We start from the raw sequence: 17,690 nt of genomic DNA on the forward strand, positions 1-17,690 counted from the left end.
ACAAATGGATCCTTTTCACTTACAGGACACTAGTAGAAACCTGACCAAAGTAGACCGGATGCTGGGCCAGTACAGGGAGCATACAGATGACCAGGCTGAAGCCATGGCACTGGTGAGACACCTTTTAGTTGGTTTAGCTATTTAATTATAACACTTACTTATCACACTTATGCTGATAATCTTTTGAGCTATTTTGTATAAAGTTTTTGAGTGTACAGAAACTTCAGAATAAATGTAAATTGATGTTCTGTATGAATGTGTGGTGGCAAACACTGGAGAATTAATTGATGGGCCAGTGTGAAGCACCTGGCAGCTGTTCACATCTTAAATCTACATCAGTAACATTTAAACACTTTACTCTTACTGTATAATTTCGTTTGGCGCTCCCTACACTCCCTACTTTATTTCTTTTTCTCCAGTTTTTATTTTTGTTCTCTCTGCTGTTTAATGGTTCTGTTTTTGCTTTTTCTCCATCTATGGAATCATTTTCTTTTTTCTTGTTTATCAGTCGCAAATGTTTTTTTTGTTTCCTGATTCAGCTCAGGGAGAACCTGGAGGAGTCAATCAGTCAACTGCAGACACAGAGACTGAGCAGATCCAATGGGGCTCGGAGCGCTTCAGCTTCAGCTTCAGCTTCTACACTGCATACCAGTGACTTGGAGGCTTGCTCAGGACCAGGTCTGTAGTGAGTTTTGTATAATTTCCAGAGGGATTAAACCTGGAGGCTAATAACACAAAAATGACAGCAGATAACAAAAGGAACACCATGAAAATTAGAGATGTAAGGATTAACTAACAGATATAGGAAAACTGATACAGCAGCTGCATAATTTTAAAACTACAGATTCTAACAAACAGTATGAATCATGATTTGAATTTTTAAAACCAAGCTTTTGGTAGATTATCTCTTTGTGCACCAGCCTCCACCATCTCCTTTTAGTGCCAAGTGGCAATCTTATTTGTAGTGATCCAGGTCCTGGAAAAAAATGTTGCAGGCCACTGTGCTAAATGCTCCAGCTAGCCTGAGGTCAAAGTCTAGAAGCATCGAAAAATGGTGAAGGCATCCTCAATAAAATGGTTGCATTTAGAAAAACATTTGCATACATCCAGAATACCACTACTCAGTGACATAGGCGACATCATGAATCGGACAAAAAACACTTTTAGAACACATTATTTGATAACTGCACCCAGTGGAAATCAATTATTTGAGCTTTTAAGTCATTTACAAGGACACTTGCCTGCATGATGGTGTTGAAATTGTGGAAATTAGACAAATGATACTGACTCTGGAGCTGCGATGCACAATAAGAAGCCTGCAGCATTTCAGTGAGTGTATCAGCAGTGTATGGTAAGGTCAAGAAGCAGGTGTGCACAGTACAAAGGTTTACTATGCACAAGTGCCCATTGTTTACTCTCATTGAAAATAGGAGACGTCATGTTTTAGGCATTGGGTTTTTGCTGCTTGAAGTACAAAGCTGCTTTGAATTATACTGTGTGGTATCATTACATATTTAGTTGTAGCATTTTCTATTGAGCCCTTGACGATGTGTCTATAGCAGACTACAAAGGATCAGGCTCCTGTTTCAGAATATTGTTTCCCAAAACACTGTATAACATCTGGGATTTCATCTGGGATTTCAGAAGACCAGCGTTTCTACCCTACTTCTCCACTGAGGGACTATACAGGCACTCCAGGGAGGAGGAGGAGGTCTCAGTCAGCTGGTGTTCGTTTCAAGGATGCCAGCCTTACAGGAGAGGATGTAAGGAATAACAGACCAACTACCAATCAGTAGCACTTGGTACTTCATGTAATTGCAGAAGTTGCCACAAGAGGGCATCCATAAGATATTTTAATTTTGATAAGTAAAAGTATTTAAGATTTTATTTAATCATATATTATTGATGTGAGTGTTTGCTTTATAAGATAAGTATAATACATTCAGTCCAAAGTTGTTCTTAATGTAAGTGTTCCACAGTGGTAGCTATAAATGTGCATACCTGTAAACACAATGATTGCTAGCTTGGCTTTGATTTGCTTGAGTTTTAAGATTTGTACATTAGTATTACATATCTACTGTGCCTGTGTTGCCTAGATTCATACTTTGCACCAATCACTGAGGGATCTGCGCTCTGACCAGCAGAGACTGTCTGATGATCTGGATAGAGAAGTCCTCAGGAGGAATAGGTATTTGAGTAGAGGGGCACATTTTACAGTTTTTTTTTGTCTTTCCACATAGCACTGGGGCTAGTACATAGCTGTGTGATATTTAGGACTGAATAAAATTTCTTGCCATTTATCTGTCATAGTTGCATAGCATAAATGTCATTAACAACTGTTAAATACCAATATTATATTTTGGATGTAATAACATATCTTGATTTTGATATGTCTTAAAGATGATTGATTATATTTAGGTTAATTTAATAATTTTAGTGTTAAGTTGATGTTACTTCTCTAATATTGTATTAACATCTGCAGCACTGTTTGTGTGTTCATAGAGAAATGATTAGGCGACAAAGTAGTACCACCTATGACACATTTGTTTATTTAAAAACCCAGGTTCTCCAGACTTTACACACAATAGCTGAAAAAAAGAGATTCTAAAAATTACTTGTGAACTATTTTTTTCATATTCAGCATTGTGCTTAACAGATTTTCCCAGATATATTTCATAATTTTCTGCCAGTATGGATGTGAGATAGGTCTTAAGTTGCATTCAAGCACTTAAGAGGTCTTCAATTTAAATTTGTGAAATTTCCAGAAACTGATGTACATTTTACACCTGTACATTCTCCTTTGGCATGTTGGTGAGGCATAATCTCCTCAAACAGCAGTATCACACACACCTCCTGTTATGTTGTGCAGGCTTTTTCCTTGTGTCTGTTATGAATGATCAGCCTCTTGGTGTCGCTGTGAGCATTCTGGTTTCATTTTTCTCTCAGCCATCTGTACATTTTTGTCCAGTGCATTTCTGCTGTCATTCAGCCTGCTTGTGACTATTTTCTGGCCACTGTCCTTTAAGCTTCTTTTGACACACAAAAGTTGTTCTAGCCTCAGAGATGTTGTATACTTGTGTTCAGTGTGAATTGGACAACTCACTTTCAGTGTGAATTCCCACTTACACTTTCATAAAATAAAACACAAAAATGTCTCTGTGCTCTTACAATCACTCATTTTTTACTTGAACACTAAGGTTGAGGTTTGGATAAGGCTTCACTAATTTAGTACTCCACACAAGTTGCTAGGGGCCCTTGAACAGTCTGTTCTTATTTGCCTACACTTTTTCTACATTATTTTCTATGCTAACTGAGGTCTGGGCTCTGTTTGGACCGTTGCAGGATATTGATCTTTCACTTTTCATATTTACTGCAAGAGTGTAACAGAAAGGTTTTGCTTGAGTTTTGAAAATAAGTGCATAGATTTTAGGTCTTTGAAATCTCCTTGAGAAAATGATAGAACTGTCAGGGGGAACTTAAAGAGAGAGCACTTGCAAAGTCAAAAGGCAGCAGATCTTTCTGTCAACATGCATTAGAATTTGACATTTTGAAGATATTAAAAAATCTCTCCTCTGTGATACTGCTGACCAGATTAAATTGATCCAACACTACATTTCAACATCAGCAGCTGCACAATTATTTTTAGTGGTGTCACATTATGCATTCACATTTTGATCAATGATGTCCTGGAATAGGATTTTTCAAAATGACGAAGATGTCTGTTGTGTAAATATATTCACTATGCTGGATTTTTCTGTTTTTTATAGGTCTGATATTGACACCAGGCGGGCGATGGAGAGCCTCACAGAGCACATGACAACTTCCCAGAGACAGGACTCAGTGAGTTGTAGCTGTGTTTTTCACTACCGGTGCTTTAAGTATGCTTTCTTGCTCTGTGAACATGGGGAAAAAAGTGGAGGCATCCTGAATTTGAGAAAATCACTTCAAAGTTACTGAAAGCTGTGAGCGACCGTATAAATCATGGGATATGCAAAATCATTTTGTTTTCCAAATAGAAAGCAAATGGTTTCAAATGGTTTCTACTATTTCATGCAACTTCAAAGAACTCTAACTTTAGCAAATATTTCAATATCATTTCCAGGCATGTCGCGCCTCACTGCACCAACACTACTGTGACAAATATGCAGCTTCAAGTGACAGCCAACATATTTAATATTTTTTATCTTGACATGTCTGTGGACGTGACAAGATAAAGGTATTAACTGTCTTGTACAGGTGGATGTGATGCTTCCTGATTAGAGAGGGAATTCTTGCATCCTGAATGTAATATTTCCAGTCAGTTGTAAAAGATTTTTTTGTCACCCTCCCTTTTAATTTCCTGTTTACTCATTTATCATATCCTGCTGCCATTCTTGCATTTGGGATGTTTACATGACCTGAGGTATCCTTATTCTTACCATCTGCAGGTGACGTCTCGCGTGGAGCGGCGATTGCAGGAGTTGGAAAGAGAGATTCATAGCGAGCCGAGGAGCACAGAGAGAGAGAGAAGGCCCGAGCGGGTGGCTGTGTCTGAAGAGCTGCAGGAGGTGACTCTCCTTTCTAACTCATATGCTGCGATCCCACCATCCCACACCTCCCTGTTGACCCTCATTTTGTCTGACATTCAGAGACAACACCAGAAATAATCTAGAGGCAATTACAAGGCACATAAATTCAATAAAGGCATATAGACTGACAGGGTGAGATGGAACATCCAATAAATACACTTACATTAACTTTATTTTTTAGGGGCAACAATCATTGACAACACTATAAGAACTGACAGTCTGAAATTTGAAACCACAGATGAGGCTAAACACGAGGGGGCTGCCATACTATAGTCTTACGAGCAAAAGAATAAAGCTGGTGCACAATGCAGACATTAGACATCAGATGTGGCATCACACGTTACTAGACACGGAAATGTCAAAATTGTATTGTGTCCGATGCTATGGGTTATGTGCTTTAAGTATAGCTTGGCTGTAGAGTCCTAGTTTTGCTTTTTCAGACTAATAGAGTTAAAAAAAAAAAAAAAACAAAATCAGACTTTTTACCTGCCTGCACCCAGTAGTAGGAATAAATTCCTATTTGTTATTTCTGAGTAATAATGCAGACCATTGACATTTGCATGATTTATTAATGCTCATTTTAAAAAAAAAACAATCCATTTTGGCTGCTTAAAAGGTTCAAATGCAAGCTTGATGGTGTTTAAAAAAATGACTGCTGACACATTTTAAGTGATGTCAGTTTACCATTTATTTCTCATCTTTTGGAAAATAAGTCAGAAATGATGTGAACTAAAATGGCTAAGTAATTGGTGTGATTTGTAATTTTCTACAAAATTAGATACAGTGGTTTATTACTGCAGTGACAAGTGTTGTCCATCAGATATGGTTGGATACAATTGCAGAACTTGGTGGGGATAAGAAAAGCTGGATCTCTCCTCACTTGCTGGGTCATTGCATCTTTTCTTTCTGAGGTAATTCTGTCCTTTCTTGTTTGCCAAAGCAGCATTCCCACTGTATCACCTCGCTGTCTTGCTCTGCATTGTGAAATGATGAAACACACCTTGGCAATTACTTTGATGCACTGCAAATGGTTGCTAGGCACGCAGTTGCTGCTTTCTTATGTTTTTAGTCATGTTATTTTTTTCAGGTGTGCGTTTGTCTAAAAAACATTAATACCCAAAAGAGCTGTTATTAGGTGATGTTATTGTAATGTAGACTAATAGACACACTCATAGTAAAGAACACATTATCTTTTCATGTTGCTACATAAATCAATCATATAATTTCTTTTGTCTTTTTTTTTCAGTGCTTGGTTACTGGTATGGAGGGCAGTGTTTTGTATAAGCTAATCAGATCCTTGGTATCAGTTCTTTTTTTTTTTTTTTTTTTTCTTATTCTTGCTGCAGCTTATATTTAGACCACAGAGGGGTGCTGTGTGGCTGTATCCAGACTGATAACCTTCTTGAGCAGCACTTTTCAACACACTGTGCGATGATAGTAGTTACCAATTCATTTGCATCCCTCTCCTCTGTAGTGCCCTAATGGGACACCAGCAGGGCCCGGGGCGATGGGAAATAATGCATTTGTCCAAAAATTAAGGGTACATAAACAAGCATGAGGAAATGAAGAGGAAAATAATCTCTTTTACTACTAAAGAGCAAGAGAGGAGGAAGAGCAGAGGGCACATTTATTCCCCACTGATGGGCCCGCTGTGATGTGAATCAAATAGATGATGAGTCACTTGGGTAGATGTTATTGCTAGCAGCCGGTAGTTCATCACCACAGCCTGCTCGGATTGAGTGGGATTTAAGATATTTTGTAAATCCAGCATGATGCCACCATCTTGTTCCAAGGAGATGAGACGAGGAAGGCTCTGATTCAATACCACCTGCCATGGTGCATTTTTACCGTAGTCATGTATGTGCACAGTAAAACTGTAATGTTGTGACCTCTGTGATTTTTGTTTGTGTTTTGTAGACTTCAGGGAGACACCAAATTCAAGCCCATGAGAGTGAGGCAATGAGAGACAGGCTGCTGAAAACTGAAATGGAGAAGTCAAAGGTGAATGAATTTTGCCTTAAAGGAATGTTTTTTGCATGAAAATAGAAGTCCTCAGTGATTAACTAAACATTATAATGGTTTGTCCTGTATAGTATCTTGCCTTGTTTTTCTATTATCAATTTACTGAAGCTGTCTGCATAGCTAGTTACCATTCAGATTTTTACAGAAGAAACTGGTGTGTCAAAACTTATGAGCTTTGGCATTGTGCTTGCTAAAATTAACTAAATCAAGAAGCATATATTCTAAACTTGTAGATGATGGATGCATACAGGCACAAATAATTTACTGTTGGAGCCATTGATTCTGAATTCTACAAGATGGTACACCAGGATCCTGCGATATGCCAGCACCTTTTTTTTTTTTTATGTCCTGATATTCTTGTTATACTCTCCTCAGATGGTGCAGGAACTGAAGAGGGCTAAAAAACTACTGGAACACTCACAGGATAGCAGAGAGTCCCTGATTCAACAGGTTTGTATGTAGTATATATGCCAATGTACAGTAAACCATCCATCCATTATTGATACCGCTCATCCTGTGGGGGCTGGAGCTAGTACCATTGGGCAAGAGGTGGGGTACCAGCCTGTCACAGGGCTGACACGCAAGAAAGCTCATGTTCACAGCTTGGGGCCATTTAGAGTGACCAGTCAACCTAACCTGCATCTTTTTGAGTTGTGGAAGGATGCTGGAGTACCAGTACCCACAGAAACTGCACACTCCACACAGAAAGGCCCCGATTTGCAGCCAGAATCCTCTTGTTATAGGGCAGTGGTGTTGACCACTATGCCATCATGCCACCCTGTGCCATAAACCCTATGAAACAAAACAATCAGCTGTGATGAGACTTTTAAAGAAAATTTTAAACTTTCTTTTGCTATTGTTAGATAGTCACACATCTTTCTGTGTCTGCTAATATGGATACTGGATAATCCCCAGGTAGAGGACATGCGTGGCGAGCTCCTCAGGACGAGAATGGAGAAGACGGAGCTTCAGAGGGCCCAACTGGAGACTTCTCAGCCCACTGCTCAGATACTTAGCAACCACACTGACAGGGAGGAGGGAAGAGGTGGACTGCGAGGGCCAGGTACTGAATTTATGTTTAATTCAATTCAATTCAATTTTATTTGTATAGCGCCAAATCACAATACAAATCATCTCAAGGCACTTTACAAAAACTAAAACTAAAAACCCAACAATTCCCTTATGAGCAAGCACTTGGCGACAGTGGAGAGGAAAAAACTCCCTTTAACGGAAGAAAAAAACCTCCAGCAGAACCGGGCTCAGTTTGGGCGGCCATCTGCCTCGACCGGTTGGGGTGAGTGGATAGAGCAGAGAGAAAAGAACAGCAACAATAAACAACAAATAGACACTGCAAGTTGGTGGGGCCAGTAACTGCACATCAGCGATAAACAGCTCCAGGACCAGGGACACCTGCAGAAGGTACAGAGAGAGAGAGAGAGAGAGAGAGGGAGGGAGAGAGCACAAACTAGGGGAGAGAGAGAGCACAAGGTTAGTAACATTCAATGGTGGAATATACATGAGGTCGGAGAGAAGGGGGAGGGGGGGGCGGGTAGGGTAGGGGAGCTCAGTGCACCAATGGTCCTTGGGCAGTCTAGGCCTATAGCAGCATAACTAACTAAGGGATGGTTCAGGGTTGCCTGAAGCCAGCCCTAACTATATGCTTTGTCAAAGAGGAAGGTTTTAAGTCTAGCCTTAAAAGTACAGAGAGTGTCTGCCTCCTGAACCCAGGCTGAGAGCTGGTTCCACAGGAGAGGAGCTTGATAGCTAAAGGCTCTGCCTCCCATTCTGCTTTTGAGAACTCTGGGAACCACAAGTAGGCCTGCACTCTGAGAGTTTAGACTCTGCTTGGCCAATGTTCTAACCATAGAAATAGTTGAAATTATGTATCAGTTTCTCCCTGAAGTAAATCTTTAGACAGTACCTGTGCATGCATTGCCAACTGCTAAATCAAAGTACCTTTAAGAGTGGGGAAATGGGTGAATGGATGGTAGTAGGTGTTGAATAAATCTTCTTTTTAAGTCAATTCTTCTCAGATGAATTCAGCAATAAATGAATCTGTCATTTATTGTGCAGTGCAGTCAGAAGTCTCATTTAATGATTAAAGGTGCACCTGGGTTCAATAAACACCGACGAGTAAAGAAGAATGATAATTCATACGTGTGTGCGTGTGTATATATATATATATATATATATATATATATATATACTGAATCATCATATGTGTTATCGTTCATATCCTGTGAAATGATTGACATACTTAGTGAAATGATTGACAGTGAACCATGCACATGAGCTTCCAACATATTAGGTGAAAAGGTGATTTTTTTTTTTTTTTTTTGTTTGTTTTTTCCCCTTGCCAGAGTATGGGATCGAAATCTGCTTTATATTTCGTATGTGGCCACAGTTTATGGTTTCCTTTTTTAAGACACATTCATTACTACAGTTTCCTAGTCCATTAGTGTTTTGTCTGCTGGTGTTCAGCTATTCTTGTCTCCACCTGCTGTTGTGATTTCTAACAAAAGTTCTGTGTGGGGGTGTGTTTTCATGTGTGTATAGATCGGTTGGACTTGGAAAAAGAAGTGGCGGAGTTGCGAGTTCAGCTCTGTAAGGCATCAGTCCATGGTGAAGTTGAAGAACTGAAGAGGGCTCTGGACCTTAAGGAAAAGGACAGGGTCCAACTCAGCTTACAGGTAGAGGTGTGTATCAGAAGGACTGTAAGACACTGGATAATTATACAAACAATGAGTGGCTCAGGGCAGACATTGCATGTCTTAGTCATCCATTTAGCTGAATGTGCTGTATACACAATAAATGGAAAACATTGCTCTCTCAGCTGGAGTGCAGCACAAACACAACACAAGCATGCTTTTGACTTTGCCTGTGTTGGCATCTCCACCCTGTGCCGGGTTATTCCAGTTTGTAGGGTGCCTCTCATCCATGGTCGCATCCTCTGCCAACTCCATGCTATGTGATCCTCTTAAAATTGTCAGATGAAGTGACAGTTGGAAGAGGAGATCAAAAGTCAACCAGCAGTCATTTATCCTTCTCAGACTGGTGAAATGTGTCGCTTCAATCACTGTAACAAGACATAAAACAAATCTAGAAAAAAATCCCCTTTTTAAGCAGTGGTGTACAAGACTACGATAGGTATCAATAAAATGTTAGGAGAAACAGCTGCGCTTTAAGCATTGGCACGTTCTTCTAATTTCTGATGTGTGTGTGTGTGTTTTTTTTTTTTTAAACTAAAATAAGAAAATATGTTTAAACTCCCACACTTACCCTATTACAGAGTAAATGTTAAAAGATGAAGTGGGTGTTTGCATGTATCACCTGGGGCGTCTCTTATGGGTTTTATGTCTAGATCAAAATAGACATTGGAAATGTTTCATTTTAACGACAAATTAGCAAAAATGAAGATTCCTGAGGAGAATAGGGTGGAAGATTGAATTTTGCAGTGAATGAATTTATATAGGGTCTAATAGGTTTATGACTAATCAGTCTATGGAAAACTGGCAGTTTTATTCAGTACAAGTGCTAAGTTTGCACCAAGGTCACTTTACTTTACCCTTATTTTAGACTTCAGTCAAACTTCGAAGTGATTGTAATTTACTTGCGTTATGTATGACGTTAGTCCAGTGCAGGTGTCCTTTCTGACTACTGTAAAGACCATCCTTGCCGTTAATCAAGTGGTAGGCAGCATGTAAAAATGGTCTTGGCCTTCTATGACCTTTTTGTCTTTGCTGTCCTCTTTGCTTGCTATATTTACCCTTTAAAATTGATCATGTTCTTTTTTTACTTCTTCACTCCCCTTCCATCCAGAGTGTTTTTTGTTTTGTTATTCCTACCTTGCATTGACCTTAACTCATTCATGCACACACCTGTGTCTCCTTTGTTGACCTTTTCCTTTTCTGTGCAACAGGAATTGTCATCAGACTTGGCACGACGGGAGCAACAGCAGTTACGAATGCTTGAGCAGTTGAGGGAGATACAGGTATTTTGATTAGATACTGTCACACCCCTTTTAAATTAAATTAGGGGCTGTAAACAATGGTTGGTTTTTCTAGTGGTAAATTAAATCAGCAACATGCTGTGTTTAATGTCTTCTTCTCAGCCAGAACTTCACAAAATTATAATGTAAAGAATTGAAAAACTAATACTGCAGTAATGAGATTGTTTGGAGTTAGGCCTAAGAGACATGTTAGTATCTATCTCATGGTTTAAAAAAAAAAACACTCATTCCCATTAGAAAGAATGTATTTACTCTTGGTTCATAAATTCAATCATCCTTTCAGAGCCGAGGGCAAGCAGAGAGGAGGGAGAGAGAGACATTACTCCAGGAGAGCACAAGGAGCAGAGATGAATTGAAGACCAGGGCTCAGGAGGCTGTGCGCCAGTGGAGGGCAAAGTGTAGGAGACTGCAGAAGGACCTGGAGGAGGCAAGAGCCCAGGCTGAATTCCACACTGATAAGGCTTCACAGGTCAGTTGGAGCATATGCACACATTATCCTTATGACGGCAGAGCTCACTGGTGTTAGCTTTGGCTTGAGATTTCTTTTTTTTTTTTTTTTAAGAAAACACACTTTTATAATTGAGAAGTGTCATTTGAAAGAATGAGGCTGTTTAGTTACATTATGGGAAATGTAGGATCCATCATTTTTAAAGTTCGACCCATGCTAAGACCTAAAAATCAGGATATCTTCTGCTGTGTTTATTTTTATCTTTTTTTACTTTATCTCTTGTCTGTCACCTAATGTTGTTGAGTGCCTCTTTAAAGCACTATTTTGCTTCTAATTATTTGAATGTCCTGTTTGTATTTATGGCTAATCTCTTAAAGTTAAAACCATTTAAACACTGTTCTCATGACAAAGAAATTGGCATTACCCTTTTGTAGTAGTTGATGGTAAAGCCTCTAAGCATCCTGCATGGAAAATGTAAAATATATATTATGGTAATGATATACAGCTAAACTTTGGGGTTGAAACAGGGAGGAAAAATTGTCATTGTTATAGTTTTGCATTGTTATTGTGTGTGTGTGCACTGTAGTCAAGTTACCTGTTAAAACTGCATTCAGCTGCTTTTTGCTCCAGTTGACAGTGGTTGTTCTTTTGACAAAGTAAAAGCTCCCAGTCGTTGCACATTTGCAACATAATCTAACAAAAGTTTACCAGATCTTGATAAATCTAGCTACAGTTTATTGACTAAGTTTCAGTTGGCACTTGTGTGCAACTCCATCAAAAATATGAGTTAACATTGTTCACTGGCTCCAGGCACCTCTGTGTCAAACATTACAGCTAGTTGCTGCTGCTGCTGGCTGAGCTAGCAGCTAGCCATCTGGTAGTGCAACAACTGAGGCTTGTTGCATTTTCTTAGCAGCAGACTCATGCATAGCTCCTTTGACTTTGACAGTGTGTTCGAAAAAGTTAAGTAATCAATTCTGTCTCTACTGAAATGTATTTCTCAACTCCAGTAGTAAACTGATTTGTAGTGCCTCCCCAGGCAATGAGGAGTAAGCAAAACCTATCTCAGCAGTTCTCCAACTGACTGACGTCAGAATACGTGAGTGGAATGGTGGAAGTGGCTGATACATCGAATATTGGCAACGTTTGTCGACATCATGGATGTATTTCAAAGCTTTTTAGCAGCTCAGTAAGCAGTGGTCACCCTGTTACTTGCATATACTATATGGGAGACATTCAGGTTTAAATCTTGTTTCACAAAAATAAACCAACACCCTCCCATTACCAGGAATATGTTGAAAGTAGTTGAAATATTTATGAGTTTTCCATTTGAGTTCCTTTATTGTTTTCATGGTATAAGTGGAGTGGAAATTCAGCAAAAGCACTACCTTCTGTACCTTTAAATATCTTCTTTTCCTTTCGGCTGCTCCCTTCAGGGGTCGCCACAGCAAATCATCTGCCTCCATTTAACCCTATCCTCTGTATCCTCCTCACCCACATCAACTATCATCATGTCCTCTGTCACTACATCCAAGAACCTCCTCTTTGGTCTTCCTCTAGACCTCCTTCTTGGCAGCTGTAACCTCAGCATCCTTTTACCATTGTATTCACTGTCCCTCCTCTGAACATGTCCAAACCATCTCAATCTGGCTTCCCTGGCTTTTTCTCCAAAACATCTAGAACCTCAACATCTTCAGCTCTGCTACCTCCAGCTCTGCCTCCTGTCTTTTTCTCAGTGCCACTGTCTCTAAACCAGACAACATTGCTGGTCTCTCCACTGTCTTGTCCACCTTTCCTTTCATTCTTGCTCACACTCTTTTGTCACACATCACACCTGACACTTTCCTCCACCCGTTCCAACCTGCTTGCACACGTCTCTTCACTTTTTTTCCACACTCTCCGTTGCTCTGGACCTAGGGTCAGGTCCTTAAAATCCTCCACCTTCTTCACCTCTACTCCCTGTAACCTCACCGTTCTACTTGAGTCCCTCTCATTTACACATATGTACTCTGTTTTGCTGCGGCTAACCTTCATTCCTCTCCTTTCCAGAGCAAACCTCCACCTCTCTAGGTTTTCCTCCACCTGCTCCCTGCTCTCACTACAGATGACAATGTCATCTGCAAACATCATGGTCCATATAGATTCCAATCTAACCTCATCTGTCCGCCAGTCCATCACCACAGCAAACAAGAAGGGGCTCAAAGCCGATCCTTGGTGCAGTCCCACCTCCACCTTGAACTCCTCTGTCACCCTTACAGCACACCCCACCACTGTCTTACAGCTCTCATACATGTCCTGCACCACTCGAACATACTTCTCTGCCACTACAGACTTCCTCATACAAAACCACAGTTCCTCTCTCAGCACCCTGTCATATGCTTTTTCCAAATCTACAAAGACACAATGCAGCTTCTTCTGGCCTTCTCTGTACTTCTCCATCAGCATTCTCAAAGCAAATATTGCATCTGTGGTTCTCTTTCTTGGCATGAAACCATACTGCTACTCACAAATGCTCACTTCTCACCTCAGCCTAGCCTCCACTACTCTTTCCCATAACTTCATTGTGTGACTCATCAGCTTTATTCCTCTGTAGTTTCCACAACTCTGAACGTCTCCCTTGTTCTTAAAGATGGGCACCAGTGCACTTCTCCTCCATTCCTCAGGCATCCTCTCACTCTCCACCCTAACCTGCTGCACATCCTTCCCATCTCTGTCTCTCTGCCTCGCCAACCTGTACAAATCCACCTCTCCCTCCTTAGAGTCCAACCTATCATACAAATCCAAATTGTTTTGGTGTACGCACTTTGTGTCACCTCTTATGAACACGCCTTCCTCCTCTCCTTCTTCAACCAACAGTAGTCCAATTTCCATCCTGTAGGTCAACAGCACCAGTGGTGGTCGTTGTTAATACGGGCAAACATTTTTGATTTAGTTTAAATTTTACGTTGGATGCCCTTCCTGACACAACTCTATGCATTTACCCGGACTTGGGACTGGCACATGAAGACACTGGATTGTGCCCCCTTGTGGTTGCATTTTCTGTACCTTTTAAGTATAATGCTGGGAAAGGGGAGACAACAATTCAATGCACAATCAAAATGCCTAGTTTGAACTACTACATATCTATTAAAACTCATGCAAGTAATACCTAATGCAGTGTTGCTGTTCATCACAAATTAAATTGCTTGGATGCATATGCATGTCTTTTTCTATTAATATATATTCAAGATGGCGCCGCGGATGGCTGCCTCGGTCTGGAGCTCTCCAGTTGTTTTGTTATTTTTGTTAGTTTGTCCTGCACTTTGTTTCTGCAACTTATTAAGTTTCACTCGGGCTGAACTGCTAAGCATTCGGCAGCACTCCCAGGATATTTTTCCTCCAATTTTTGCACATTCGGACGTTTTGTGGAGCGTTTTAGCTGGCGGAGCAGCTGCGCTTCTCAGAAAGCGCAAACGCGGGAAGCGCGCTGGTGCGCTGGTGAAACTTCGTCAGCGCGGCCTCAGGACAGCGCTGCCCAGCATACACCTGGCGAATCTCCGCTCGCTACCCAACAAGATGGACGAAATACACCTGCTTATCCGGATAAACAAGGACTTTTCGAACTCTGCTGCTCTGTGTTTCACGGAGACCTGGCTTAATGGAGCCATACCGGACAGCGCGCTCCATCTGCCCGGATTCCAGCTGATCAGAGCGGACCGCAACTCAGACGCAACGGGGAAATCGCGCGGTGGTGGGACATGCTTTTACATCAATGAGAGGTGGTGTACAGATGCAACAGTGTTGAAGAAGATCTGCTGTCCTGACCTGGAAGCACTTTTCATTAACTGTAAACCCTTCTACTCACCGCGGGAGTTTTCCTCGTGCGTTCTGGTCAGTGTTTACATTCCCCCGCAAGCGCGCGTGTGCGACGCGCTGCATCAGCTGGCTGAGGAGATCGCAAACACGGAGCAGCAACACCCGGACTCTGTTTTTATCATCCTCGGAGACTTTAATAAAGCACACTTGAGCCACGAACTGCCAAAATTCAGGCAGCACATCAAGTGCCCCACCAGAGAGGGGAATACTCTGGACCACTGCTACACCACAATAAAGGATGCATATCACGCCGTCCCCAGAGCAGCTTTAGGACTCTCTGACCACTGTCTGGTCCACCTCATACCAACATACAGGCAAAAGCTTAAATCTGCTAAGCCTGTAGTGAGAACTGTCAAGAGATGGACCAGGGAAACAGAGCAGGAGCTACAGGCCTGCTTTGAATGCACTGACTGGAGTGTTTTTCAAGCTGCTGCCACAAACCTGGATGAACTCACGGACTCTGTTACATCTTACATCAGTTTCTGTGAGGACATGTGCATTCCCACCCGGACCTTCTTAACATACAACAACGACAAACCATGGTTCTCTGGAAAACTCAGACAGCTTCGTAAAGCCAAAGGAGATGCCTACAGAAGTGGTGATCGGGTCTTGTATAATCAGGCCAGGAACACACTGAATAAGGAGATCAGAGCAGCTAAGAGGAGCTACTCCAAAAAGCTGGAAAACCAGTTTACAGCTAACGACTCTGCTTCAGTGTGGAGAGGCCTGAGGACAATAACCAACTATAGGACTCCATCCTCCTCCTCAATAGGCAATCAAACGCTGGTGAACGATCTGAATGAGTTTTATTGCAGATTTGAATCACCCCCCACCCGCTCTGATTGTCCTCCAGAGCAACCATTAACACCTCCATCCATCAACCCCCTCTCCCCCGCTCTGATACTTCAGACCAGTGTGGACGATGTGTGTCGGCTCTTCAGGAAGCAGAAGAGAAGGAAAGCACCAGGACCAGATGGGGTTTCACCATCATGCCTCAGAACCTGTGCTGACCAGCTGGCTCCCATCTTCTCTCTGATCTTCAACAGATCACTGGAGCTGTGTGAAGTCCCTGCATGCTTCAAACGCTCCACCATCATTCCCATCCCCAAGAAGCCAAAAATCACAGGACTCAACGACTACAGACCAGTGGCTCTGACATCCGTGGTCATGAAGTCCTTTGAAAGACTGGTGTTGGCCCATCTGAAGAACGTCACTGGACCCTTCCTGGACCCCCTGCAGTTTGCCTACCGATCCAATCGGTCCGTGGATGATGCAGTCAATATGGGGCTGCACTACATCCTGCAACATCTGGACAAACCAGGGACTTATGTAAGGATTCTGTTTGTGGACTTCAGCTCAGCATTCAACACCATCATCCCATCACTCCTCCAGAATAAACTCTCCCAGCTCTCTGTTCCTGACTCCACCTGTCAGTGGATTACAAGCTTCCTGACGGATAGGCAACAGCTAGTGAGGATGGGGAAATTTACTTCTGGCTCCCGCATCACCAGCACCGGCGCCCCCCAGGGGTGTGTTCTCTCCCCACTGCTCTTCTCCCTCTACACAAACGACTGCACCTCCTGTGACTCCTCTGTGAAACTCCTGAAGTTTGCAGATGACACCACTGTCATTGGTCTCATCCAGGACGGTGAAGAGTCTGCATACAGACAGGAGGTGGAGCAGCTGGCTCGCTGGTGCAGTCACAACAACTTGGAGCTAAACACGCTCAAAACAGTGGAGATGGTTGTGGACTTCAGGAGAAATGCCCCCACCCACCCCCCTCTCACCATTATGAACAGCACTGTGGCACTAGTGGAGTCATTCAGGTTCCTGGGCACCACCATCTCTCAGGACCTGAAGTGGAACTTCCACATCGACTCCATCACGAAGAAGGCCCAGCAGAGGTTGTACTTCCTGCGCCAGCTGAAGAAGTTCAACCTTCCACAGACGCTGCTGACCCAGTTCTACTCAGCGGTCATCGAGTCGGTCCTGTGCTCCTCCATCACTGTCTGGCTTAGTTCTGCCTCTAAATCAGACATCCGAAGACTTCAGAGGACAGTCCGGACCGCTGAGAAGATCATCGGTGTTACCCTACCCACCCTCCAAGTCCTGTTCACCTCCAGAGTGAGAAAAAGAGCTCGGAAAATCACTCTGGATGCCACCCACCCGAGTCACCACCTCTTCCAGCTCTTACCGTCTGGCCGGCGCTTCAGAGCTCCAAACATCAAGACAGCCCGGCACAAAGGAAGCTTCTTCCCTCAGGCCATCCAACTCTTAAACTCGTAGCTCTCCACCATTCCCTTCCACCACCTGCACTATGACACTTGCACCTTCTTGCTCTTTGCACACCAATTAGTTCCCCTTTCATCCTGTTTCTCAGGTTATCTGTGCATTTTTCTCTTAGTCTTTTAGTTTTTTGTAGCATTTCTGTAGCATTTATGTTTACTGTTTGACCCTTTGTAGCATTTGTATTTATGTCTGTTTGCACTGGAGTACCCCCCCCCCCCCCCCCCCCCCCGTACCAAAACAAATTCCTTGTGTGTGTGTGTGTGCACACTCACTTGGCAATAAAGCTCATTCTGATTCTGATTAATTTATACAAGAATGTTTTGTCGTCATCACATAGAAGCTTTTGTATCAAAGTCAGATTAAAACTCTTGAATAATGTATTTTGAATGAACTTAATGATAATATAACCAAACATGACGTCAAGTAGTCTGAGTACCTTTGCAAAGTATGTTAAAGCTGTTGTGCTTAGTTGAATAATTAAAGACTGACTATTATTATC

At 42.0% G+C, this 17,690-nt stretch overlaps 1 protein-coding gene across 14 annotated transcripts in view; it reads left to right on the forward strand.

The window, feature by feature from the left end:
• cep128 (centrosomal protein 128) overlaps window positions 1–17,690 on the forward strand; it is a 44,542-nt gene that overhangs the window by 795 nt on the left and 26,057 nt on the right. For all 14 annotated transcript variants that reach the window (XM_026319123.2, XM_026319136.2, XM_026319126.2 and 11 more), the window contains exons 2-13: window positions 26–112; window positions 540–678; window positions 1,645–1,763; window positions 2,097–2,188; window positions 3,768–3,840; window positions 4,428–4,547; window positions 6,486–6,569; window positions 6,966–7,040; window positions 7,506–7,653; window positions 9,147–9,286; window positions 10,510–10,581; window positions 10,883–11,068. In XM_026319123.2, the coding sequence (XP_026174908.1) occupies window positions 26–112; window positions 540–678; window positions 1,645–1,763; window positions 2,097–2,188; window positions 3,768–3,840; window positions 4,428–4,547; window positions 6,486–6,569; window positions 6,966–7,040; window positions 7,506–7,653; window positions 9,147–9,286; window positions 10,510–10,581; window positions 10,883–11,068 (1,335 nt within the window). The remainder of the gene's footprint in view (window positions 1–25; window positions 113–539; window positions 679–1,644; window positions 1,764–2,096; window positions 2,189–3,767; window positions 3,841–4,427; window positions 4,548–6,485; window positions 6,570–6,965; window positions 7,041–7,505; window positions 7,654–9,146; window positions 9,287–10,509; window positions 10,582–10,882; window positions 11,069–17,690) is intronic.

This window comes from Mastacembelus armatus, chromosome 24 (genome assembly GCF_900324485.2).
Source record: "Mastacembelus armatus chromosome 24, fMasArm1.2, whole genome shotgun sequence".
Taxonomy (NCBI): Eukaryota; Metazoa; Chordata; class Actinopteri; order Synbranchiformes; family Mastacembelidae; genus Mastacembelus; species Mastacembelus armatus.